Below are 26,718 nucleotides of genomic sequence, written 5' to 3' on the forward strand. Positions count from 1 at the left end.
TGACCTTTTTTGAGTCCTCTCGTAAAATCAAGGGGTGCGACTTTTTGTATGTTTTGTGATGCACGGTCACATATTTAGAACTCACAGATCCTCTTCGATAAACTGTACTCTGTTGAAATAGTGTGATTATTTCAACTGTAATTGTGCATAGGAGAACTGAATATCATTTGTCCAGTTCAAGGGAATATTACATGTACGTAATGTTTGACATACACGTACATACATGTTTGCATTGTCATTTTCTAATGGTCACTCTGGATTTCATTTTCATTTATAATAGGAATGGGGTATCAAGTACCTAACTTTTGAAAATGACCCCGAGCCCATTTGGGCAGAACGAGACAACCGGGTGCGAGCACTCTGTGAGGAGATGGGCGTGGAATGGATTGAGCGAATATCACACACACTATGGAATCCTGAGATGTGAGTTGTACAATAAAGAACATACTTTCATGCATTTGTTAGTTACTCATTTTTGACAGTTTCTTGCATTTATTTACATTTTGTTTAAGTCATATTGAAGCAAATATATTTAGGAAATAAGGTCATGACTGTGAACTCTTCAATGGAAACCTCCAGAGGATTTTCAGACTTTTACATTTGAACAACTGTAAATAAGTTATACTGAGAACAGAGTTTCAGAAGTTGTGGTGACTGGGATGAGGAATAATGTGTTCAAAATATATAACAAATTGCAATGAACAAGGATGGTGACATGGCAGCCTCCCCATAAGAATGCATGAGTTGGGGCTCAAGGAAGCAGAACAAAAGAAGAAGACATGCATAGATTCTACACAGGTGAACTTGTCAAGCAAGCAGTATTGTAATGAATTACACCAGAAGCGGATCTAGAGGGGGTTTGGGGATGTTGCAACCCCCCCCCCCCCAAAAAAAAAAAAAAAAAAAAATCTGGGGACCATTTTTATTTTAATCTTATCTTTTTTGGGGGCAATGACTTCTCTACCAAAAATAGTGGTGTTTTAGATGCAAGAAAACGCCATTTTCACACACAGATTTTCAAAAATTCTCCCTACTGTGGGAGGGGGACACCCCCCTCCCACACCCTCCCCCCCCCCCCCCTCGGTCGCTCTGCTCGCTCAGGCTCGGTCGCTACAATCCCTCGCATACTGCCCCCAACCCCCCCCCCCCCCCTTTATAAAAAGCTAGATCCGCCCCTGTACACTGCTACATATAAGAGGCTCCTATGTCATCAACACTGTTCAGTGTAGTTTGTTTAAGATTTTCAGATTATTTTTTTCTCTGCTCAAGGGCCACAATAAATTCCACAAGTCTATACATGGAGCTGTTGATTTATGTACTATATAATGTTACTAGAGTATGAAAATCGTCTTGAATGCCCCTTTTAAGAGCAGTGTGTGACTAAGGGATCGCCTGCGGCGTCCGTGGTCCGTCTGTAACGCTACAAAAACTTGAATAACTCTGCGGAAGGCTTCAATTTCAATCGAACTTGGAGGGAAGAGTGGTTACACATTTTACCAAACGTGAAGGTCACGTCAAAGGTCACAGGCAGGGGTCAATAAACTTTAGGGCCCAATTTTAAGTTTTTACGGCGCGTTTCGATTATGGCTCATAACTTTTGATGTACTGTATACGCCATATATTTCGCGAGTCTAAATTTTCGTGAATCAGGAATTCCCGATGATTCCGTGAGTGGTTAAATTCGCGATCGTGGAGTCATGTACTGAACAGAGAAGTGAACACACATACATTGTACGTCACATTCACATCGGGATCAGAGTGAATATTTTCGCGTGTCTTTAATTTCGCCAATAGCACCTGACTTGCGAAATTCGTGAAAATAAAAACCTCGCGAAATATTCGGCGTATACAGTATATGTCCGTTTGTGACCAAACTTGGATGGTAGATGTCCCTTGGGGAGTTGAAGGTCACCACAAGGTCAAAGGTCACAGACAGGGGTCAACAAACTTTTAGGGCCCAATGTTAAGTTTTTACGGCGCGTTTTGATTGTTGCTCAAAACTTTTAATCCATATCTCTGTTTGTGACCAAACTTGGATGGTAGATGTTCCTTGGGGAGTTCAAGGTCACCACAAGGTCAAAGCTCTCACACAGGGGTCAACAAACTTTTAGGGCCCAATGTTAAAGGGACATTCCAGACGATTTTCTTAATTTCACATCATGTAGTACACAAATCGACAACTCCATGTATAGATTTGTGGAATTTATTGTGGTTCTTGAGCAGAGAAACAATACTTTGAAAAACCTTAAACAAATTACACTGAACAAGGATGACGACACAGGAGGTTCACATATTTCAGAAATGTAGCAGTGTGATTTCATTACAATACCGCTTGCTTACGAGTTCACCTGTGTATAATCTATGCATGCCTTCTTCTTTTGTTCTGCTTCCTTGAGCCCCAACTCATGCATTCTTATGGTGACTCTGCCATGTCATCATCCTTGTTCAATGCAGTTTGTTCTAAATTTTGAAAATGTTCTTATTTTTCATCCCAATTATCACAAATTCTGAAACTCTGTCCTCATTATAACTAATTCATAGGTGTTCAATTGTAAAAATCTAAAAATCAACCGGAGGTCTCCTGTTTTTACGGCTCATTTTGATCATGGCTCGTAAATTTTGATCCCTATGTCCGTTTGTGACCAAACTTGGGTGGTAGATGTCCCTTGGGGAGTTGCAGGTCATCACAAGGTCAAAGGTCACAGACAGGGGTAAGCAAACTTTTAGGGCCCATTGTTAAGTTTTTACGGCACGATTCGATTATGGCTCATAAATTCTAATCTGTCCATTCGTGACCAAACTTGGCGAAATTCGTGAAATTATAAGGCACGCGAATATTCCTCATTGTACAGTATATTTCGAGGATATTTTTGCAATCCATTTGCACATAAATGCATACTGTACATGTGTCACTTGCAGTCAAATATGACACCTGCTCTGGCAAAACCCTAAGCTTATCAGTAAATGTGAATTTTCATAACAGCCCAAAAAATTCACAATAGAGAGTTCAGAAAGAGAAATTTTGACCAGTATGAAATAGGAATGCACTGTTGAAAAATGGGCTGAAATTGTGAGTGGAAATATGAAACCATGCTCTCTGACAGACAAAATGACCTTTATCATACACATCTTGTCATAGATATTCTTTATTGATCTCTATTTGGTACCTTCAGACAGAGCTCTCTACATGTATACTGCTTATTCTGAAGTATATTCATACACAAATGTATATAAGAATCATGATGTCATACAACTCACTTTCATTCATAAACTTGTCAGAAACACACATGAATTCAGTTTAACTGTCTCTCAGGAACGTATAACAGCTCTACAGCCTTTGTTACCAAGACACCTGATTGAATAAAATTCAAAATTGGTCAGTGTGCCGAAGGCCCCATGCTTTCAGATATTAAAGCCACATACAATTTATATGTACTTTTTACAGTATGGAGATCACAGTCTGCATGCAGCACATACAATGCATACAGTATGTATGTGATGTGGCCCAAGATACAAACTTAATCCACCCCTTAATACTGGAACCTGGTACAGTATATACCCGGTTCCCTCGACATCAACTCATACACATGTATGTTCTTGTAGATGGAAACCGGGCATACCAGGTTCCTAAAATGTACACAAGAGTGTCTTACATTCAGTGTTAATTCACGTTGTTGTAGTTTATTTTCGATACAAGTAATTGTCCTACTCTGTTTGATAATACTGAGTAGAAAAATTACTTGTATTGAGAAGATTAGAGTTTCTGCTACCAATATCTGTTCTTTTTCTCTCTCAGAATTGCATGTATTTTTGCATAATTAACCTCAAATTCTAATGTAGTGGTATGCTTGCTTTGCCATAAAACTTGTATGAATATATGTGTGTACAGCTGTATACATGTAGCAATCAAGACTGAGCCCAATAGATTTTGAATATCACTGACCTCATTCACTTGCCCTTACAGTGTACAACTGTATAGCAACGGACTTTGCAAGCCCAGTGCACACTCTATTCATATCCCACGTCTGATCGATATGCATTGTTTGATGGCACATGGACTACTTTCACAAAGGCGGATTAACAACGTCTCCATTCTTTGTCAATGGACAAAATGTCCTTGTTTTGGGGCATTAATGGTTTTCTGAGAATTGCAAAAGGAACAGGTTAACTTCCACACTAAAATATTGCTAATTTTTCATTTTGTTATACAACATACTGATACCTTTTTTCAGTAGGAATTAAATTGAAACTTACACAGAAGGGAAAAGAATGTGACATGCAATGTATTCATTAAACCTTAACCATGCCTTATATAAATGTATTTGGGATAAATTTCACCTAATTATTTAAATGAAAGATGCTGTAATATTCACTCACAGTTCTTTAAATAGCCATGTTCAGACGTATTTCTTGTCAGAGTAAAATTCTATGGCACAGCAATTAAAATTCTAATTGATACTTATCACGACGGTTGTGAGTAGAAACTCCGACCAATTTACCATGACCTTCGCGGTGATCACTGTGGAGGGTCGGTGTAACTTCCGGAAGCGGTAGCGCGCGCATGTCGACCATATAATTGTTTTTTTACCAGCGCCCTTTGTCTTCTCCATTCTTTTTGATGAGAATTTCTAAGCACTAGCTTCTTCGTCACGATCAGGTAGGTTAGAATAGTACTGCACATGCATGTGTACTCGCAAAATGTCAATATTGCGATTTGACCCCGGAAGTTTTACCTAGGTCGTAAGGTTCATGAGATCATAGATACTTTGAGAGCTTGTCCGCACGGGCAAGATACTTTGAGAGCTTGTCCGCACGGGCAATTTACTTTGACCGGGTAGTCGTAGTAGCGAGATACTCCTGAAAAAAACTTGGGAGTATCTTGGTCGGAGGAAGAGGTTGTGGTAAGTTCCCCCGACCGGAGGAAGTTACCACAACCTTGTTCAGACGGGCACTACTCTGACCTTTCCTCCGACCTTCCTCCAACCAAGCTTCCTCTGACCCTTCCTCCGAAGTTACTTCGACCAAAACTGCCATTGTCTGAAAGCAGCTTATGTTTAAAGTTAACTGTTGGAATTTAAAACTTTTCTGGAGTGCCTTCAAAAGGAATTTTGCTCAATTGCACAATGATCCATGCCCTAATATCTTGCAGTGTCACTGTGGGTTACCGGTATTTTGTTGATCATGTTATATGTCCAAAAACTTTATAGTGTATTGATATAGTTCTTTTGAATTTAATTCTGTGTTTATGCTGTGACTTGTATTTTGACTGGAGAATAACAATTTATCAGTCAAGCATGTATAGATGTAAAAAGTGTAAAGTTACAGTAGCTACAACATGTATAAACTGGCAGTGTTTACAGCCACATGTGTGGCTGTACAGCCCTCCTCTCTCTCTTGCAGCAAGTTTACATTAAGATTGCTGTTACTGTGAAGCACTTTTACACATTTGGTCTTTAGTGCAGTATATTAAGACCTTGAATAAAGTTATACACAAATTCTGGCACTTGTTCATGATTTTTTTATGAAACTTCCCAAGTTATGCGTAACTTTATGTGCAACTTTTTGCAGAAGTCAAGGCGCTTAAGCAAAACTTTACGTTTATGCACATCTTTATGAAACAGGACCCTGAACATACAAACATACGCATACATTTGTAATCAACCTATGTCTGTATGTTCACATGAATACACAACATACAAGTATGATTTTGGTATTTGTGGAATTAAGGCAAATTAATCATCAACATAGCCACATATTTCTAAATCGTTTAACCTCTTATTTCATTTGTTGCATTTATTACAGCTCCAGAAGTTTGCAATATTGCCAGACATTTTTTTCTACATTTCAGAATTAGTACAAGTGTATACTCACATACATGTACAACTGACAGATTCTTACAGGAGAGAAGTCTTTGCATCTTTGAAAACTTTTTGTTCATCCTTTTCCAGAATCATCAAGAAGAATGGTGGCTCTCCACCCATTACCTACTCAGCCTTCATGGAAGTAGTGAATGTCATCGGGCTGCCACCACGACCTATGCCTGACCCAATCTTTGAAAAGGTCAATATGGTTGTGCCTGAAGACTTTGAACAACGCTTTGCTCTACCTAGCCTGGAGAAGCTAGGTAAGAGTGTGTACAGTGATGGTTGATTCCTATTCAATCTCTAAGAGAAAGAGACATTGCTGTTGTTTAATTGATAGCGTGACAAAATTTTGGCTCTGGTACTGAATAACGATTCTCTGAATTATTATCATCTTTGGCTCTAGTGAATGTGATATGCAGTTGAGAGAAAGGATTTTATTTCATGCATATTATTCAGATGGTCTTCCTGCAAAAAAAAAAAATGCATATCTACAAGTGCAGTGTGTTGTCACCACATTTGGAAGTGCAAATCTTAACTCTGCTTGCTCACAAAGAAAAACTCATGATACTCTTCTTGCAAAATTCATCAATGTAAAAAAGATCTCAATGTGTGAGAAGTTCAGTAGTGTACATAAGAATGTCTGTTGCGTGAGATTCTAAATTTTCAGAGATGAAGATGTATTTACCTTGTATGCTAAACTATTAGGCCAAGTAAAAAAAGAAAATAGTTTCTTGTCCTCACAGGCAATCAATTTTGGCACCTCATCAATATCTTTTTTAATATTGACTACAGTGTATTTTTCAAAATGCCAATGATACATGTCATGTCAGATATATTGTTTTTACATTACCAGTTGCATCTATTTTGAGTTTCTACATCTTTTTTTTTTCTTTTTTTTTTAAATACTTTGGGGCCGCTGAAAAAACATTGGAAATTGGTCTGTCGATCAGGATGTCATGCATGGTTGCATAAGAATCTCTGATAGTGCCTATTCACTCTTGTTAAATTGCTACCCAAGAATCCTACAAGCTAGCCTCTAGGTACATGTAATATTGTAGGCTTGGATGTGCTGTTGAGAACATCAAAACGTGATATTACAGTGGACAAGTCTCTGCCCTGCACACACTCATACGTAGTATGCTGCATGAGCTTGGTTTGTGCTCGGTTTCAACTATAAAAGTATGTAGGCCCTACTTGTGTGCTGCTACCATGCCTAGGATGCTAGTGCTGTTTTGCAACATGAAATTTTTTTATTAAACATGCACAAACTCGCCCTGAATATTTCGCACCCCCCGCAAGAAAAAAGTCTGCTTAAGTTGAGTCTCCAAAGTCAGGTAGGAGATATTTTTAGAACACTTTTACACATTATGGAATAATTTGATTGCTTGAATTATGCTCTGTGCTGTACTTGAGCAGTCAGTAGTCGGTTCTAATACTGCACATACATGATAGTGCAGCGGTCAGTAGTATGATAGGTACATACACACAACAGTCCTGTGAAGTCATTCTGAAATACTTTGTATGTAGGAAGCATTAGAAAATAAGTGATAGATATTCAGCTTTTACCCAACTTTGGAAACTCAGATAAGGCCCAGCGATACGGTGCAATTAACTCACTGAGAAGAGGCCAAAGTTTTTGAATTCGTAACGGTCATCGAAGCACTGTGCAGAGGGAAGGACAAAAAATCTTGAAAGTTCACCTCCTCATATCTCCCTTATTATACCCCCGCCACACATAGTGTGAAGGGGGTACAGTGTATAGGAATCACCGTGATGTTGGTTGGGCGGGTGGGCGGTCGGGCGGGCGGGCGGGCGGTCGGTCGGTCTGTTGCACAATCTTGCGTCGTGAACTCCTCCTACAGTTTTGAAGCAATTTAAATGAAACTTAGGGTAAATGATGATATTGAGGTATAGATACATGTGCAAGACATGTTTTTTGTGTTTGTTGGACAATGCCTTGCCATGGTAACCATAATTTTACCAAAACCTTGTGGATTGAATAACTTCCATAGTATTTAAGCAATCAATTTCAAAATTGGTGTCTATGATGATATATAGGTGTAGTTATGCAAGACACTCTTTGTGTTTGTACTTGACAAAGCATTGCCATGGTAACCGCATGTTTTCTTTGAAATCTTGTGGAGTGAACAACTTCCACAGTTTTGAAGCAATTGAAATCAAATTTGGTAGGCATTATGGCCTTGAGGCATAGATGTGGAACCCATAATTTTTGTGTTTGTCGGACAAAGTGTTGCCATGGTAACCATAATTTTACCAAAACCTTGTGGCTTGAATAACTTCCACATCATTCAAGCAATTAAGGTCAATTTAATGTAGTATGTATGATGATCTGGAGGTGTAGTTAAATGCAAGACACCAATGTGTTAATATAAGAAAAAGTGTTGCCATGGTAACCACTCATTTTTGTATCAAATTGAACCATTTAATCTGAAGGTGAAATTTGGTGTGTATGATGCTCTTTAAGTGTAGTTTTGCAAAATGGCCTTTGTATTTGTATCGGACAATGCGATGCCATGGTAACCGCATGTCTTTTTTTTTTAATCCTGTGGAGTGAAGTTCTTCCACAGTTTTCAAGCAATTGAAACCAAATTTGATAGGCATTATGGCCCTGAGGTATAGATGTGGAACACACAATTTTTGTGTTTGTCACACAAACTGTTACCATGGTAACCACAAATTTACCAAAACCTTGCAGATCGAATAACTTTTCCATCATTCAAGCAATTAAAGTCAAATTTAGTATGTATCATGATCTAGAAGTGTAGTTTTGCAAGACACCAATGTGTTACTTGAAGGAAAATGTGTTGCCATGGTAACCACTCATTTTTGTATCAAATAAACCATTCAAGCTATGAAGGTCAATTTGGTGTGTATGATGGTCTTTAAGTGTAGTGATGCTGGGGGAAAGCATGTTTCCATTTGCTGTAAGTTTTATACTCAGTGTCAACTCTGTAATTGTACAGTAAACTAAAATTATTCTGTTTCCAGTTCGACAAGTGCACAAACTTGGCATTAACGTCATTGCCCTCACGACATCACATACTATTAAGCAACACTAGGGCGGGGGTATTAATCACCTTCAGTGATAATTTTAGTTTTACCACCAAATCCCTTGAAACTTCACACATACATATCTAATATGGATATATCATCCTTCATATGATTTTTGGGCAAAAATGCTGATGTATCTTTTGAGATATGTGTATTTTTCTGTTTGAGTCGACCGTGGGAAAGGGTTACGATTTTTTCCCGACATAAGTCTGCACCTGCATGAATATGCATTGGAATAACATATTGCTTGTCTGTAAACACTAGACTCACTACCTGCGAAATTTCATGTTTGCGCAATTAGTAGTTAAGTGAAAATAAGAGCAAAAAGACAACAGAATTTAAGAGAAACTACTGGACATGCACAACTAGATCATCCTCCTGTGCATGCGTTCTCTACTGGTCAGTGCACACTTAGCCAGTCAGCGGTGTCAGGTTCGGCGCAAGGCGACAGGGTTCAGTTTTCAATCCACAGGGTGGTGAGTGGGCGAGAGACGAACCCTGCAATGTGCTTCAACCGTTTCATGCAGCACGAAAACCGATACATATCGGACTGTGTACTGCTTACACTATGGATTTTACGTGGGTCACAAGTGACAGTAATCTCGATTTTTTTTTTCCCCGACATAACCGTGCGCCAAATGATGCAGAAAAGATATTTGGAACACAGTATGGATATACTACCATATTAAAGTCATATACTGAAATTTCATTTTTGGGCCATGAAGGAAAATGTGAGAAAATAACACTTGTGTCGAGACAAATTTTCTGTTTTGAAAGCTAAGATTTGATGTTTTTTTACAGGTTTATCCTCAAGAAAACCCAAAATAACTAACATTTCGAGTTAGAGAAAAGTTTCTCCTTCAATTTGCTTTATAGATTTAATCATTTGATGGCTTCTGAGGTGAGATATTGCAATTGTCCTGCAACACTTCCACAGCGGTTTTGCGTACACAAGCTGTTTACTTCCAGGCTTCCAGGTCATATGCTTTTGGCGAGTTGATTGCACCGTATCGCTGTGCCTGAGATGCAAGTGGTTTAGGATGTGAAAAAGAGTTTTATAGTTTGTGCATACAAAAGTCATTATATGATATAAACCATTCAAGTAAAATCACAATCCAATGCCAGAATAATGGATACCCTGGCTTCCCTTTTGCTTTGTACTTCACTTTGTTCATATATGCAATATATGCTTACAAGTTCTTTTTTTTTTCTTCTTCTTCTTCAAGGTATTGTCTCTTTAGGGTATTTGCTAACCTTTTGACATGGCCTCGTGGCTGAGGAATGAGACTAACTCGCCACACCAAGCATTACGAGAAATGAGTGAACGCGAGACTGAGTGGCACAGCCACGAGGCCTATTTAAACTTGCGTTTTTTCCCTATCGCCTTACGACATCTTTGCAAGCACTGCGGTTGCTAATTGGCCGCTACCATTTTGGTACAGTGTAGTAGAATCAACAGACACATTGCTGAAGATAAGAAATTCATGTCAGGTTGAGAAAGGCCCTTGCTGTACCACTTGGCCTGCATTCACTCATTCCATGGCAGTTAGTCTCATTTTCAGCCTTTAGGCCTTGTCAAAAGGCAAGATGTATTTGCTTGTTCAATGACTGCATTCTGCATTCCAGTCCTGTCAATACACTCTACCATAATTCAGATCACTGTGTAGCAACAACAATGAAAGATTATCGGATTAAGCTGAAATTGAGCATGCTCTATTAACACATTCTGTCCATGTTTAATGCCAACTTTCAAAGCAGCAGCATTATCCTATCAAAAGTTATTAGAATTGAAAGTGAAGAATGTGAAAAGGATTTTCAAGAAATGAAAAGGGGCATCTAAGACATACCTGATCTCAGTACTTTACAAAAATAAAAAGGGCATAGGAAAACTGCTCAAAGAAGAAGAAGAGTAGCATTTTCAGAAAATGCTTGGTTTACCCTTTTCATTTTTTTTTCTAGTCCTCACATGAAATCAAGGGGTGTGCCTTTTTGTTGGCTTTGTGATGCATGGTCACATATGATCTTTAATCTATCATTGATGATAGGATAGGTGTAGGCCTAAACCAAATCCTAAGCCTACCGGCACTTATATACTATCCAATACTAGACTGCAATAGACTCTTTTAAAAGTACCATTCTCTTTGTAGGTCTAGAAAGCTAGTATAATAGATTCCCTACAATTATTTACGTATCTTGCACACACACGTATGGTCGGCTAGCTGCATCCAGCACGTTTTGTGTGCTAGGTATTATGCTGCCTTGTTCAGCCATCGTTAGACGCGAATTAAACTTGAAATAAATCTCCTCCTGGGTAGGTTTAATTTAAACCCAATCTAGACCAAAGCTAGACTTAGTAGAATACAATTTAAACCTCAGAAAACAGTGGGTTTAAACTTAGTGTTTTAAAGCCATTTTAATCCCACTTCACAGCTACTTTTATAGACCGAACACTGATTTAAACTCAGTTAAATTTTTAGCAGAATATGGACCTTAGTCTAGGATGCAGTACCGGTAGTATAGACTGTATATTATACATGTGAGCCCCAGGTGCGCGTGTTGGCCGCGCGGGGCCTGAAAATCTGCTAACTTATAAGAATCTAATTCAAGACATGCGGCGACCATGGTAGGTCACATTGTTACAAACGTGTTGAAACCAGCTAACTACGAGTTAGACAGTACGTTGACTAATATTTTACGGTAAAAGGGTCTAACTTGAAGTTAACCAACTTTACCATAGAAACCCTCGATGTACGATGGGAAGATTTCTCTAGTAAAACGGTCTAACTCAAAGATTGCCCGTTTTGCCATGTAAAACATCGCCAATAGTGCTGATCAGTTATTTCTATCTTAAGATAGAAAAAGGATTGGAAATACCTTAAAAACGAAACATTTTTGAGACAAGCTAATGTCACCAATTGAAAGAGCACCTAGAATTGAGTAAATATTGAAGTTTTCACAAAAAGACACAATTATCAAGATACAATTGTACGTTACATTGTAGACCCTTTTACCATGGCCATATCATTGTACATGTACATCTCCAGTGTATGTAAACTTACTGTGTACGTGTTCCCTCTGGTGTTATACTACAGAGACAGGAGTAATATTGACATATTGTTTCTTTCCAGCTGAAATGCAATGTGCATTTCAAATTGATGGTGCACACCTTGAATATGTTCCTTTATAGAGGAAAGGGATGGGCTTGGGAAAGGGTATTGAAATAATGCATTAACTAGACATAATATTGATGGGGCCACAAAACCTCTTATCTCAAAAATGTCAAATGCTCAGGAGAGCAAAAGCAAAATAAAAATAATAAAAATACAATGATTGGCAACCTATTCCACCACTGTTTCAGTTGGGATCACCTTTGCTTTGACATGCTGTGATACATCATTTTGGGAGTAATACAGAGCTGTAGGATGTGGACAGGACATCAAGGAATATCTGATTTAATGAGTAATTTTAAAAAAAAAATGATTTTAACCAAAATACGAGATACAGTGCAAGGTCTCATCACCCCAGTAAGGATATAATAAGGGCGGTGAGTTGGCTCAGTCGGTAGCGCGTCTGCCTCACGATCACGCGGCCCGGGTTCGAACCCGAGTCTGGACTGAGCAATGTTGTGTGTAAACATACCGTCCCCTCTAGCAAGAGGCAAAACACTCTGTCCCTCGGATAGGACATAAAATGGAGGTCCCGTGTATGAGAGAGTCACAGCTCATGCACGTAAAAGATCCCGCTTCATTCATTCATCGCAAAGAGCAGGGTGTCTAACCCGGTGAAGTGGTCCCACCCCACATCCAACTGGACCCCATGGAAGACCAGCTTAGTGTAGCTGAATATGGGCTATCCAGCCATCTTCACAGATGGAAAATGGACAACAACAATATATCCTTTGCAGAAAGAAGAGAGGATTTTTATCTGTGCTTTCATGTAACAATTCAATGAATTTCAATGCAGCAAATAATACTATGTAGGTGTTATACCTGTGATACAGGTGTTTTTCCGGAATGTGAGGCACAGCAAAAGAAGATTTGGAAAGGTGGAGAGACCAGAGCCATGGAACTATTCCGCATCCGAATCCTTCATGAGGAAGAGGTATGCTAGTTAAACTCCTTCATTGATGTTTGTGTGAAATGATTTCATTCATGCTTCTCATGTTCCCCTTTACAATGCTGTCATTGCTGAATTTCTGTTCATGAGTAGTTTTATGTACAAGTTTTAATTGGGATATAATTTGTTTGTATTAGATTTGAGACTTTTGTAACTTTGACTTCATCACTTCAGCTATTAAAAATTCATAACTGACTAATATCACTGGCCTGACAGAATGTTAAACTTAAAAATTCAAAGATGTTAAACATGAATAATATTTCATGAAATTGCACATACAAAATTGTAGAGTTTAAGCCAGCCCCATTAATTACAATACCTGACCTCATGGAAAAGATTTTGATTTCAAAGAATACTCCCTATGATTGGTTGGGGGGGGGGGGTTCCAACTCTCTTCATTATTGAAAGTTAATGTACAATTATAAACAGACCATTTAATGGATTTCACTAGATCATTTTTACTTTTCACAGTCAAAATGGTAGTGAGTTTACATGTCAGGTCCTGGAAAATTGCTATTGATGTATGTCTCTGTGACAATTGTTTTGGTGAGTATTGTTGATCTTTTTTATCATTCTATGCCTTATGTAAAATGTTGGTACAGTAGGGAAAAAATTGCTATTGAAGTATGTCTCTGTGACAATTGTTTTGATTAGTATTGTTGATCTTTTTTATCATTCTATGCCTTATGTAAAATGTTAGTACAGCAGGGAAAGGGAAAGTGATAAAGGTTTGTCAGTTGATAGGCGAGGCAAACAGCATTTTCATCAAGGTATGATACATCCTTGGTATTTTCGGGGAAATATTCTGTTCTTGCACTGTTTATATTAAAGTACCGTACATGAATGATACACTACCATAAAAAAAGGGGGGATGAAGATTTTCATGCAGCTTTTTTTCTCTCTCTCTCATTTCAATCATTATGTGTTGTTCATGAGTATTCTGACAAATCAGCTGTATTTTCCTGCCCAGAACAAATCTTACTTGATACAATGGCACTTCCTCATTTCCCTCAGGCCTTCAGAGGAGGCTACTGTCTGCCCAACCAATACATGCCTGATTTACTTGGTACCCCAAAGAGCCTCAGTGCCTTCCTCCGCTTTGGTTGCCTCTCTGTCCGCAAGTTCTACTGGAAGATTCATGACACATATTCTGAGGTGAGGCATTCATGTAATTTGGTACATGCTGTAACATGTCAGTACTATATTTGTGGATGCTTTACTGCGTACCTATCAGTACCAAATAAAAGAAAAAAATCCATTAAAAGATGTTTTTTTCTTCTTTCTAAGCACATGCATTCATTTGTTATGCTGCCTTTGCCTCATGTAGCATCATGCCACTTCTAATCTTTGCAGAACTACACATTTTGAAGAGCCTTTTTTAGAGTAGTACATATTTTCATGTTCATACATTTTATTACAAATTTTACATAATTTAGTGTACAAATCTGTGCACAACAACGGTGTGATTAAGATGTCATATGCTAAAACATGGTGGATGGTTAAAACAGTTTTTTTTTTATATTAATAACAAGGGAAAGAAAAAACAAGAAAATTGTTCCCCTCACAGTTCCGAGTGATGAATAATAGATGTCGAGACAGCATACTTGATGTGGTTTTCTCTTTTATAGCATGTATGTTATTTTAATTGCTCGTACGTCTGGAGGAATATGAGGGCATTGACATGATCGTATGAAAGGAAACATTAGCAGGGCAGATATGTAGCAAAAATTGGTCAAGATGCTCACATCCGGCGGAAAGTATGAAATTTTGCATATAGGGGTATTTTGGGATGCTGATTTCAAAAATATGCCGGATCCAAGATATCTGACCACGGGGTCGGCCGCCATTTTGAATTCCAATATGGCCACCATCACAAAACAAATTTAAATGTCCCTATCTTCAGTTCTGAATGACCTGTGGTACCAAAATTTGGTACACAACAGCATTTGGACATATTGAATTTGATGACAAATTAATTTGAAGTGTCTGACAAACATCAAATGGCCGCCATTTTGAATTCCAATATGGCCGCCTCGACGAAATGTTCAAAATCCCTATCTCGAGTTCTAAGTGGTGAGTGACGCTGAAATTAGGTGCAAACAAGTATTTTAACATACTGAGTTAAAAAATGGACTAATGTGATGTGTCTGACAAACGCAATGCCCGCTATTTTGAATTCCAATATGGCTGCGAAGACAAACATCACGACTAACATTCACGGGCATGCCAAAAAGTGTAGCAAAAATGAAGCATAATGCACCTTTCACTGACGTCACAATGTAAATACAGCAGCGCGCACTCAGTCAGTTACAAACACGCGCTCAATCAGGTAGCCTTATTTACAAACCCGAGATAGAGATTTTCAACACTCCAACATGGCAACTATGTAGGAAAATTCAAATTGGCTGCCATGCAGCTTGTCAGACATATCAAATAAGTATGTTTTTGAAGTCATCGTATCACCACGCTTTTAATGTATCAAATTTCAATGGCTTATGTCATTCAGAACTGAAGATAGGGATCTTTGACGTCGGTCATATTGGAATTCAAAATGGCGGCCGACCCCGTGGCCAGATTTCTTGGATTCAGCAATTTTTTAAATCAGCGCCCAAAAATACCACTATATGCAAAATTTCATACTTTCCGCCGGATGTGAGCATCTTTTTCACATATCTGCCCCACTAGATGAGAATGTGCAGGAGAAGAGACTGACTTTGATTTGTGTCTCTGTGTGTGTATGCTCCAATCTGCACACAGTATTTTGTATAGTGTAGGAGTTTACATTTTCATGACGTGAAAATTTTCAACCAGAAACTAGCGGGATGATAAAAGCACCCAGATATTTCTGCTTGCCATACCTTCTAGTAGTTAATGTCTTGATCCTGCAGAATTCAAAACACATGAATTTCATCTTCCGGCCTGAATCTGAAAGTTACTCATACAAAAATATTCACTTTTACAGTATTGGTTATCTACTAGCATAGAAAACAAAGCTGTCTGGTATGTAGCCAAGATTACTAGAAGTGTGATGAGCAGAGCAGGAAGAATATCAAGAGACAATAACTATCGCAGAATATGTATATCTGCTCCCAGCACAGAAAAGAGTATCTAGATGTATCATCAAACAACTGCAAACCGTAACCCTTGTACAGGTGGGCACAAAGGGAGGGGGATTGTGACAAATTCCCCCCCCCCCAAAAAAAAAGAGGAAATTTTACACTTCTTTCCTATAGAACTAGTTACCAAACATGGCAGGAAATATCACTAGGGTGGGTTACAATAGGGGGATTCACATGTACACAAACTAGCAGGTTACAAATCTTGAGATTTCAAGCATGATCGCAAGCTTGAATGTTTTTTCATGTGTGGACACAAAAAAAGGCACAAATTAACGTGATCAGCAGCATGATGCTAAACCCAAGCAACCTCTTGCTTATTTCTGAATTAGCGCATGATGCGATAACAATGTGAACGTTCGACTGAAGAAGCTCGAAATTTTTCATCCAATCGTTCAAAGCACACGTCACAACAACAAACCTCTTTGGCACACGACAGCAATAAAGTCAAGATTCGGTGCGGGATCGCTAACCCATTAATTCTGAGCTTTTGAACGTTTGCATAAAAACTTGTGATTCGGATCATGCTCGCCATCCCGCTACTGTATACACTGTTATTTATGCATGCAAATATTTTCGCGAATGAGGAGGTATCCAACTGTGATTCGCGAAATTCGCAAAAATTAAACCCTCACGAAAATAACAGCTTATACCTGTGTGCATGCGGCTGTAATACGTTTAATACGAGGACACCAGAACCCCCCATTGGAGATACATTATTCTTGACTGTATTGTCAAGGTCATTCATGGTGCTCACAGCTTAACCCGATTCTCTGAGTTCCTTAATACCCCCAAATGAGATTCTTTTTGCCCGTCCGTCGTCGACAGAGAGGCAGACAGGTTGGTAATCCACCTTTGTGAAGGCAGTCAAGCGGTACATTGTATCCCCCTTTCCATGGTAAACTACATGTGCAGTGAACAATGGAAATATCAATCAGGTGTGAGGTATAAATAGAGCGTTGATGAGCTCACAGAATCTTTTGTACTACACAAAACCAGGTACCTGAATGAGGTGACTGGGGTCAGCGAACCCAGATATCTAACTGATCTCCGCCTTGATCGCTATGTACATGTTTATACGAGTTTACAGCAGAACAAGCGAAAAACTAAATCAGGAAAGAGGTACATGTAATACTGTGAAATACGCATTTATCAAACGGAAGGAGAATAAATGCTACTAGAATAAACTCTGATCTTTTTATCAAACCCACTTTTCTTGGCATTTTAACACAAAGAAACATGAATTTAGTCCACTAAAGTAGGCACTCTTGTCTTCATTTTGGGAACCTGGTATACCAGGTTCCCGTAAGGAACAGGTTAATTGGGAGGGTTTTAGTGGTGCTCCAGCTTAAACCAATGACTAATATCAGCCACCGTTTAAGTGGGAGCCCCGCTTAAACACTGCTGAAATCACCATTTACGGTTGTGCTGCACGTAGGTCAAAACATGTATCACTAAAAAGGCAAAATTTCAAAGCTCCGTCCACAGAGAACATACTGGAACACACCTGTGGGACTGACATCGATCACTTGCTAGAAGCTTATTCTTAAAACATCTCCCTGGTTAATAAGACATTTCACCTTTGTGACAAGACAACAAAAACAATTAGAAAAGACAGTGGCAATCAAATGAAAACAGTTGTAAGAAAATAAAGTTGTCTAGAATGGAAGAAAAATGAAATTATTTTCTTTGTGATAGTTATGGTGATGGTGATGTACATGTATGATTTAGGCCTCCAATAGAGTGTTCATGTGGCTGGCTGGACCAGCCCCTCAGGCCGTGAATGCAATTACATGCATGTGGTTGGATGGTACTGACACATGTGTGTGGCTACATAGGCTCTACACTACTTTGTATTTGGGCATTTTCACAGTAAATGGGTACATTTCAGGGATGTCGCTTTATTTTCTGTTTCCATTGTGTATTGCCCCTCAGTACAATACCATGTTTTAGAACACTTACCGTAAAAGAGAGATAACTTTGCCCTTAAATTGCTTCTAAGAAGCAACCTGTTGGAATTTTTGCCAAAATGAAAAATTTGGGGGTAACGAATGTAATGCTGGACAGACATTACGTACTAATGTATAAAGGTGAAATAATGAATGGTCATTGAAAGTTTTGCTGTTTTTCAACTGAATGGCCTATTCAATTAAAAAAGATAATAACAACTCTAATTTTTTTTCTTACAGTAGCATTTCTAGACTTAGTGTGTAACATATATGCAACATGGACAGGCAAGACTTGCATTTGGTCTGTCTGAGGATGTCTGATTTTTCCCATCCAGAAACTAGTTATGATGAGACTGTTAAAACCTCACATTATTGCCGTGCATTTTGTATTCATATTGTCATTCTTACTCCTCTGCCTACAGCTAACCAATGATGTGTCTCCATCACACTTAACTGCACAGCTGATATGGAGAGAATACTTCTACACCATGTCGATAGGCAACATCCACTTCAACAAAATGAAAGAGAACCCCATCTGTCTTGACATTGACTGGCGGGAAGATGAGGAAAAGCTAGAAAAATGGACTAAGGTGCATTAAAACTTTACATGTGACTTTAGATACTGAGGCAGTGGAGACACTATTGCTAGTGTCTAATAGCCCCACACTGACTACTGACAAATACAAAATTATGATATGTTATTGGCTTTCCAGTGAACTGTTATTTGCATGCAATAGAAATGCAGCAAAATGTCTTTTATAGATTGATAGCATGTACATAGATGTAATTATACGCAAATGTTGTAAATTGTAATTTTTTATTACAATGGTATACAGTGCATATTAAGAAAAAAGGTATATACAACTTTAGAGAGCTACTGTTTCATAATTGTCGATTATGGCTAGCATAATGTTGGTTGTGAAGAAAAGAAAACTCTTCTTCTTTCCATCGGTACCCCATTATGTTGATAAATGTCATGCATGACTGAGCATATCAGCCTAAAGGATAACAGTAATAAGTTTTAGCATTATCATGAAGGAACAATGAATGTCTTACTGTAGTGGATGGGATTTGTCAATGTAAGTGGTCAAATAAACTTACCCACCTGCACGACTACAGGTTTGGGTTTAGGGTTTCCCCCTTGTTTATGGTCCATAACCGTCAGCATAGTCACCTGTCCGATAACCTGGTTACTGGGACAAAGGCCATCCCACCCAGTCCATTTTTCTTTGCTCAACACAACACCTATGGCAGGGCTGCACACTAACCCATTTTTTCTGCCGGTCCGACCTGTCTCTGTCGGACCAGCAAATGCCCCTTTTGACCATTTTTTACTGGTCCGAACAGAAAATCTACCTTTCAACAACGACAACCTAAAAAAACATTAAATGACATGCAAACTTATTTTCTTGTTTTTTTTATGGACGTACCCCCCCCCCCCATGTACATTTTGCAGATTGATATCTTTTTAAAACTTGCATAATTTATTGCACAAGAAATAAAAAAAAAAAAAAATAGAATGTTTGTTTGTGAATTACGGTGTAAAATGATAATGAACAAAATCAGATTGTATCAAATGCGTTTGTGACTTTTTCTAAACATCGGCGCACGAACTTGCTGCGTTCTTGGTACTCAGTTGGATTGCGATGATTTAACCCGTTGAGGACGTGTCCCAAGTATACTCGGGCAAGCGTCTATGGGAAATGCGTGTTGTAGCAAAATCAAACCGTCCTCAACAGGTTAATGAATTATTTTAGCTGTGATATTTTCTGATGCATTCGCTACAAGGGGTTCTTTATTTTTCTCCCGATAATCTCTTCGCATTTGTGCATGCGTTCTTGAAAGGTACACGACATGCAGGGCCGAATTCGCAATCCTTTTTGCGCCCATTTCTACCTCAAATATTAGCGGGATTGTGACGATTATTTCATGAATTACTTCGGCTGTAATATTTTATGATGCACGCGCCAAAAGGGGTTGAAAATGTGTTCTTTATTTTTTCCCGATAAACTCTTAGAATTTCGTAAGTGCGTTCTTAAAAGATGTACCACACGGCCGAATTCATGATACTTTTTGCGCCTATTTCTACCTCAAATATCAGCGGGATTGTGACAATTTCATGAATTACTTCCTCTGTAATCTTTTATGATGCACACGACAAAAGGGGTTGAAAATGTGTCCTTTATTTTTTTCCCGATAAACTCTTCGAATTTCGTAAGTGCGTTCTTAAAAGATGTTCCACACGGCCGAATTCATGATACTTTTTGCGCCTATTTCTACCTCAGATATCAGCGGAATTGTGGCGATTTCATGAATTACTTCGTATGTAATTTTTGGTGATGCACGCACCAGCTAGAATGGTTGAAAATGCGTTCTTTATTTTTCTCCCCATAATCTCTTCGCATTCCGTACATGCGTTCTTAAAAGGTATACGACACGGCCGAATTCATGATCCTTTTTTCGCCTATTTCTACCTCAATTATCAGCGGGATTGCGATGATTTCATGAATTACTTCAGCTGTGATCTTTTATGATACACGCGCCAAAAGGGGTTGAAAATGTGTTCTTTATTTTTTCCCCGTTAAACTCTTCGCAGTTCGTAAATGCGTTCTTAAAAGATATACGATACGGCCAAAAATCATGATTCTTTTTGCGCCTATTGTTTCCTCAAACTTCAACGGGATTGCGATGATTTTATGAGTTATCATTCGGCTGTAATCTTTATGATGCACGCGCCAAAAGGGGTTGAAAATGTGTCCTGTATTTTTCTCCCGATAATCTCTTCGCATTTCGTACATGCGTTCTTAAAAGGTAGGCCTATACGACACGGCCGAATTCACAATCTTTTTTGCGCCTATTTCTACCACAAATATCAGCGGGATTGTGGCGATTTCATGAATTACTTTGGATGTAATCTTTTGTAAATGCACGCACCAGAAGGGTAAAAATGTGTTTTTTATTTTTCTCCCGATAATCTCGTTGCATTTGTGCATGCGTTTTTGATAACCAACACGGCATGCAGGACTGAATTCAAGATCCTTTTTGTGCCTATTATTTCCTCAAATTTCAACGGGATTACGTTGATTTCATGAATTGTTATTCGGCTGTAATCTTTTATGATGCACGCACCAAATGTGTCCTTTATATTTTTTTCTCCTCTATAATCTCTTCGCATTTCGTACATGAGCTTTTGAAAGGTGTACGACGCGGTCAAATTCATGATCCTTTTTTGGGACGATTTCTACCTCAAATATGTAAGCGGGACTGCGATGATTTCATGATTTTTTTATTTCTCCCTAGTATTATCTCTTCACATTTTGTGCATGCGTTCTTAAAAAGTACACGGAAGGGCCGATTTCGTGATCCTTTTTGCGCTTATCTTCATAATGAGACCATTCTGAACGAATGAAAATATTCATTTGTGAAATGACTGTGTAAAATGAAAATGAACGCAATCAGATCCATTTACTGTATCGCTGAATATCGAATATGTTTTTACTTTTTCTAAAAATCGGCACAAGTAAATTAGTTCTAACATGTCAACTGCCACGCTGCTGCAAAGCCGGGATCAGATCGATCTTGCGTTAAAAAATCATGAGTAAAATGGCCCAGAAATGCGTGCGCTTCTATCATGCTTCTTGTCTGGCATGACCGCCGATCGCAAGCAAACGAACAAACAAAACGGGGATCGGGGAATTACATGCATTTCAACAGTTACATTGTACATGCTTTGCATGTATTGCATGGCATGGCAGTGCGTGAGCAGCGCCAATGCGCAAGCGAGCGCGAATAACTGGTCGACTGCTAGTGCTCAAAACTAATACTAGAGTACCATAGTTATGGGTAAACTCGGCCTAGCGGGTAAAGTCGGCCCCCAGCGCGCGCATTACAAGTAATTGTACTGTGCGCGCTGGGGGCCGACTTTACCCACTAGGCCGAGTTTATCCATAACTTACTATGGTATATGTTTACTGTACAAATTGCACCTCCGGTAGACGTAAACGAAAACTTGCGTAAAACTTGTTGAACAGTGCGATATCTTGCATTCTGTTTCTCCCTGATCGGGGCTGCTCTTTTTCTTTCTACTGACCCGCCAATGCTTTTTTTTTTTATACTGGTCACGTCGGACCGGTAACTTGTGGATTTCCTGAAAAGTTACCGGTCCGACACTGACTTTTACCGGTCTTTGACCGTTGGACCGGCGCCAGTGTGCAGCCCTGCCTATGGGTTCAACACACTTTGACGCACAGTTGGTAAAGACAGACCTTAGTTTGAATATGTACACTACAGGGAAAACTCAAGTGCTTGTGTTGGCCTTTGTGGGAGGGACCAGGTTTTTTGACAGGTGCCCATTTTGAAGGTTATGGACCATGAAAGGTATAATTAAGAGGAAACCTTAAACATAAACCTGCAGTCGTGCAGGCTGGTCTGTTTATTTGACCACTTTCATTGACGGATCTCATACATATCAGTGAGACTTGGAAAAAGTGCAACTTATCATTGTTGTCTTTGAAATTGATGTGCTCAGTCATGCATGACATTTATCAGCACAATTACAGATACTAATGGAAAGAAGAAGAGTTCCCTTTTCTCACAACCAACATTGTGCACTCCATGGTTAACAATTATGAAACAGTATCCCTCTTACGACGTAAATTGGATTACCTATTTTCTATACACGCTGTATAAAGATAATGCTTATGCAGCTTTAAATATATGCTATTGTTGTCGCCACGACTATTGCCTCTACTATGCTGCTACCACAATGATTAAGACTGTTGATTGATGATCATCATCCAATTGAAACAAATTATGAGGACAATTAAAATGATCTAATATGTGTGATTAATGGCCACAGTGATTTGCCTATGAATGAATGCAGGGCCAAACAGGTTACCCATGGATTGATGCCTGTATGGTGCAGCTGCTAAATGAGGGCTGGATACACCAGGTGTGCCGCCATGCCACAGCCTGCTTCCTGACTCGTGGAGACCTCTGGATTAGCTGGGAGGAAGGTCTTAAGGTAGGGAATAGGACAGGCATATTTGCTGTATAGCTGACATGACACAACATACGCATTACTTTGATTTACAATTCTCCCTATGATATATAAATGCAAACACTTTTTGTGATCACTAGCAGACAGATCTAGCCATACGTGCAAGCATGGACCTAATATACATGGACTGTTCACAGCAGTCTTTCTTTGATGTAATCATCGTCGCCGACACATCATTATGTGCATCTTAATGAGTACATTCAGGTGTCTGGACAATAACGATTGTGTGATCATGTATTGTCACTAACGAAAGAATCGTTCATTTCAGTCTTGTTTCGCTGATGTGCCTTTTCAGACGAAAATGTCTTTGAATAAATACAGGTGATGAGCAGCAAAACCTGAGATCATGACAAATTTTTTGTCAAAAGATGGGTAATTGTTAATTCGCACATTTTCGCACACGCATAAGACCTTGCCTAATGGCAAGATATACCTGTTTTCTACCATTACCGTCCCTTTTTGCTGTGGAATAAGCTGCGGAAAAGTGAAATATTGAGATCACAAATGACAATCATTCTGCCAAAATGTTAGCTTTCTTTTAAAAACTGCCTGCTTTTCCCAAGCAAAATTGTTTGAGGCATGATTTCCTAACATACACCACAACTGCACTTTCATTTTACTTGATTTTTGTGAGTTATTTTCTTCTGCGCATATAGTTTTAGATTTCTCTATTCTCGATCTTGTTCTTCTCCCGGCTTGCTGGCGGTGACGATCATGGGATCAAAGCAGTGAAGCATGATAAAAATGTCTTTGTGGCGCTTTTGGGATGTACAGGTGCATGAATTAATTAATGATACGATGAATGCCCTTGTATATTAGGTCCATGGTGCAAGTGAATGAGGTGATCTTACATGTCCACGTACAGCCCACAGAGGTCAAGTGGGGTCGCACTATCAGTGTTAACTTGTGCACTTCGGGTAATCCGTATTTACTATGCGGCAGGCACAGGCAGAGGGTACATGTGCAGTAATCGTATCTATTTTTTCCCGTTTATCATGACTAAAATATTGTCGCTTCACAATGCATTTTCTGAGCTTATAACTTCATATTTCATTTCCCAACATGTAACAATTGCTGAGAAAATCTGCAAAATTATGATAGTTTGGAAATAGAGATAGTGCTATATTTATCATGTACGATCAAATAGAGCTTGCACTGAGCACAGGCACAGCGTTGGTTTCTGTTGAATTTTTCTACAAGTTCTTACACCTGACAGCCGAGCTTCATTGATAATTTCTTAATTTTTTATGAGAAATAAAGGTGGGCAAACTGTGCTGATAAATTTTGTCTTATTATCTCGTAGCACTGGTAGTCATACCTGTGGGAAGTCAATGGCAGAGACATATCATATGCAATGCATAATTATGTGAATTCTCTTCAATGAACAACATGCAATGCGTAATACTTATATTCCTCTTTGATAAAGCCTCTAGGGTAACTTCATTTCACTCTTCATAGTCACTTCGCAGGAAAAAATATCTGTATATGAACAACAGATGAAAAGGACTATTATGAGTTTAGAAAGCTTTCAGTAACTGCACGTGTCTGTGAAATATTCTGTCAGTGTTCATTATATTGGTCTACTTTACGTAGCACATGTGCCAATTAACCTGTTGAGGATGAGCTGACTTGCTTTACCACACATTTCCCATAGACACCTGCCCAAGTATAATCAGGGCTAGTCTGCAGTGGGTTAAAGCTTGAAAACACTGTGTGTATAAACTGTTTTGGTTTGTTTGAAGGTGTTTGACAAGCTCCTCCTTGATGCAGACTGGAGTATCTGTGCGGGTAACTGGATGTGGATCTCAAGCTCTGCTTTTGAGAAGTTCTTGCAGTGTCCCAACTGCTTTTGCCCTGTTCGCTATGGGCGGCGCATGGACCCTAATGGAGAGTATGTGAGGTACGTGTATGGTGGAGTATCAAGCATTGCAACTTACCAGTCTTAAGAAAAATTAAACCCTTTTTATAGCAGAATCTTTCTCCAGTTTACATGGTAATTCAAATCCTACTGGCCTTTGTGTGAGCTAAGGCAGTTTTGAACAGGTTTATGCAGCAAACTTTAACCCATTGAGGATGGGCTGATTTTGCTACAACACGCATTTCCCATTGACACTTGCCGGAGTAAACTCAGGACACATCCTCAACAGTTTTAAGGTTTCATTTGATTTGGCTACATCATGGAATTCTGGTAACATTGACAATATGCGTGCACAAACACAGTCTACCTGCTTCCACTTTTAGTGTTCCTCTGATGTTTCTCATTATTAAACCCCCACCCACACATATTGTGTATGGGGGTATATGGGAATCACTCCGAGGTCGGGTGTCCGGGCTGTCGGTCGGTGGGTCGAGCATTCGGGCGGTCAGTCCGTTGCAAAATCTTGTGGATCGAACTACTCTCTCATTTTTTGAGGAATTGACCCCAAATTTGGCATGTGTGACCGCTCTCAAAGATAGATGTGCAAGACACCTTTTTCATTAATATTACATAATGCGTTGCCATGGCAATGGCAAATTTTCATAAAAATTTGTGGATCGAAGTACTTTCTCATTTTTTGAGCAATTAACTCCAAAATTGGCATGTGTGACTGCTATTACAGGCAGATGTGCAAGACACCTTTTTCATTAGTATTGCATAATGCATTGCCATAACAACGATAAATTTTCATAAAAATCTTACAAAATGTTGTGGGTTGAACTACTCTCTCAGTTTTGTAGCAATTCAGTTTGAATTTGGGATATGTGATCAATGTAATGTAATGTCCCTCAGTCTTTGAGCATTTGGCTTGAAATTTGGCACACATGACCACTACAGTATATGTGACCGTGCACCTCAAAACGAACATAAAGTCACACACACTGATTTTGTGTGAGGACTGAAAGTAGGTGAAATGGGTCAACCTAGCCGAACTTGACTTTTTCATATTTTCTAAAAGAGCGGGTCTTCTTTTACATTATGCTAAAATTTGGTATCATAAAACGGGCAGGAAAGTGTGTTTTTTTGGCAGTTTATCTCGAACATTTTTGGTAGAATAGTGTGATAAGGTGTGTCTTTAGAATCCCTTTTTCATTTCTGAAAAACCTTGTCCACACTCTTCACTTTTAACTCTAATAACTTTTGAAATTATAGGGCTACTGCTTTACAAGTTGGCATATATTATGAACAGAATGTGTTAATGAGGCACATTTAATTTCAGTTTAATCTGATAATCCCTTCGTTGTTATTACTCTGGTGGTTCACTTCCTGTTTTTTGTCCCATTCATCGCACAGCCAGCACGGTTTGGTAAAGATTAAGCGCTTGAATAGACACTGTACTTCAGAGCCTCTTTTCTCAGTTCACACTTTTCCTGAGTTTGTGCTTTCTTTCAATATTTAGATAGGTTAGGAGAGTCCATTTGATTTGAGTTATACATCATTTTAAAGCTTAAAGTCTGATCTTTCAGAATATGGTTTTAACAAAAAATTCATGTCTGGCGACTTTTTGTTTGTTTTGAGGTGCAGGGTCACATATAGATGTGCAAACTTAGTTGCCATGGTAACA

The 26,718-nt window shown here is 38.9% G+C and overlaps 1 protein-coding gene across 1 annotated transcript in view; it reads left to right on the forward strand.

Annotated features, from left to right (window-relative positions):
• The window catches only part of LOC139728439 (cryptochrome-1-like), a 53,568-nt gene that overhangs the window by 20,774 nt on the left and 6,076 nt on the right, over positions 1-26,718 (forward strand). The window contains exons 4-10 of the mRNA XM_071639381.1: positions 281-423; positions 5,949-6,124; positions 12,937-13,037; positions 14,067-14,207; positions 18,540-18,707; positions 23,000-23,140; positions 24,919-25,076. Of these exons, the coding sequence (XP_071495482.1) occupies positions 281-423; positions 5,949-6,124; positions 12,937-13,037; positions 14,067-14,207; positions 18,540-18,707; positions 23,000-23,140; positions 24,919-25,076 (1,028 nt within the window). The remainder of the gene's footprint in view (positions 1-280; positions 424-5,948; positions 6,125-12,936; positions 13,038-14,066; positions 14,208-18,539; positions 18,708-22,999; positions 23,141-24,918; positions 25,077-26,718) is intronic.

Source organism: Diadema antillarum, unplaced genomic scaffold (assembly GCF_040938485.1).
Source record: "Diadema antillarum isolate AM-2024a unplaced genomic scaffold, OU_Dant_1.0 seq00000179_RagTag, whole genome shotgun sequence".
Taxonomy (NCBI): Eukaryota; Metazoa; Echinodermata; class Echinoidea; order Diadematoida; family Diadematidae; genus Diadema; species Diadema antillarum.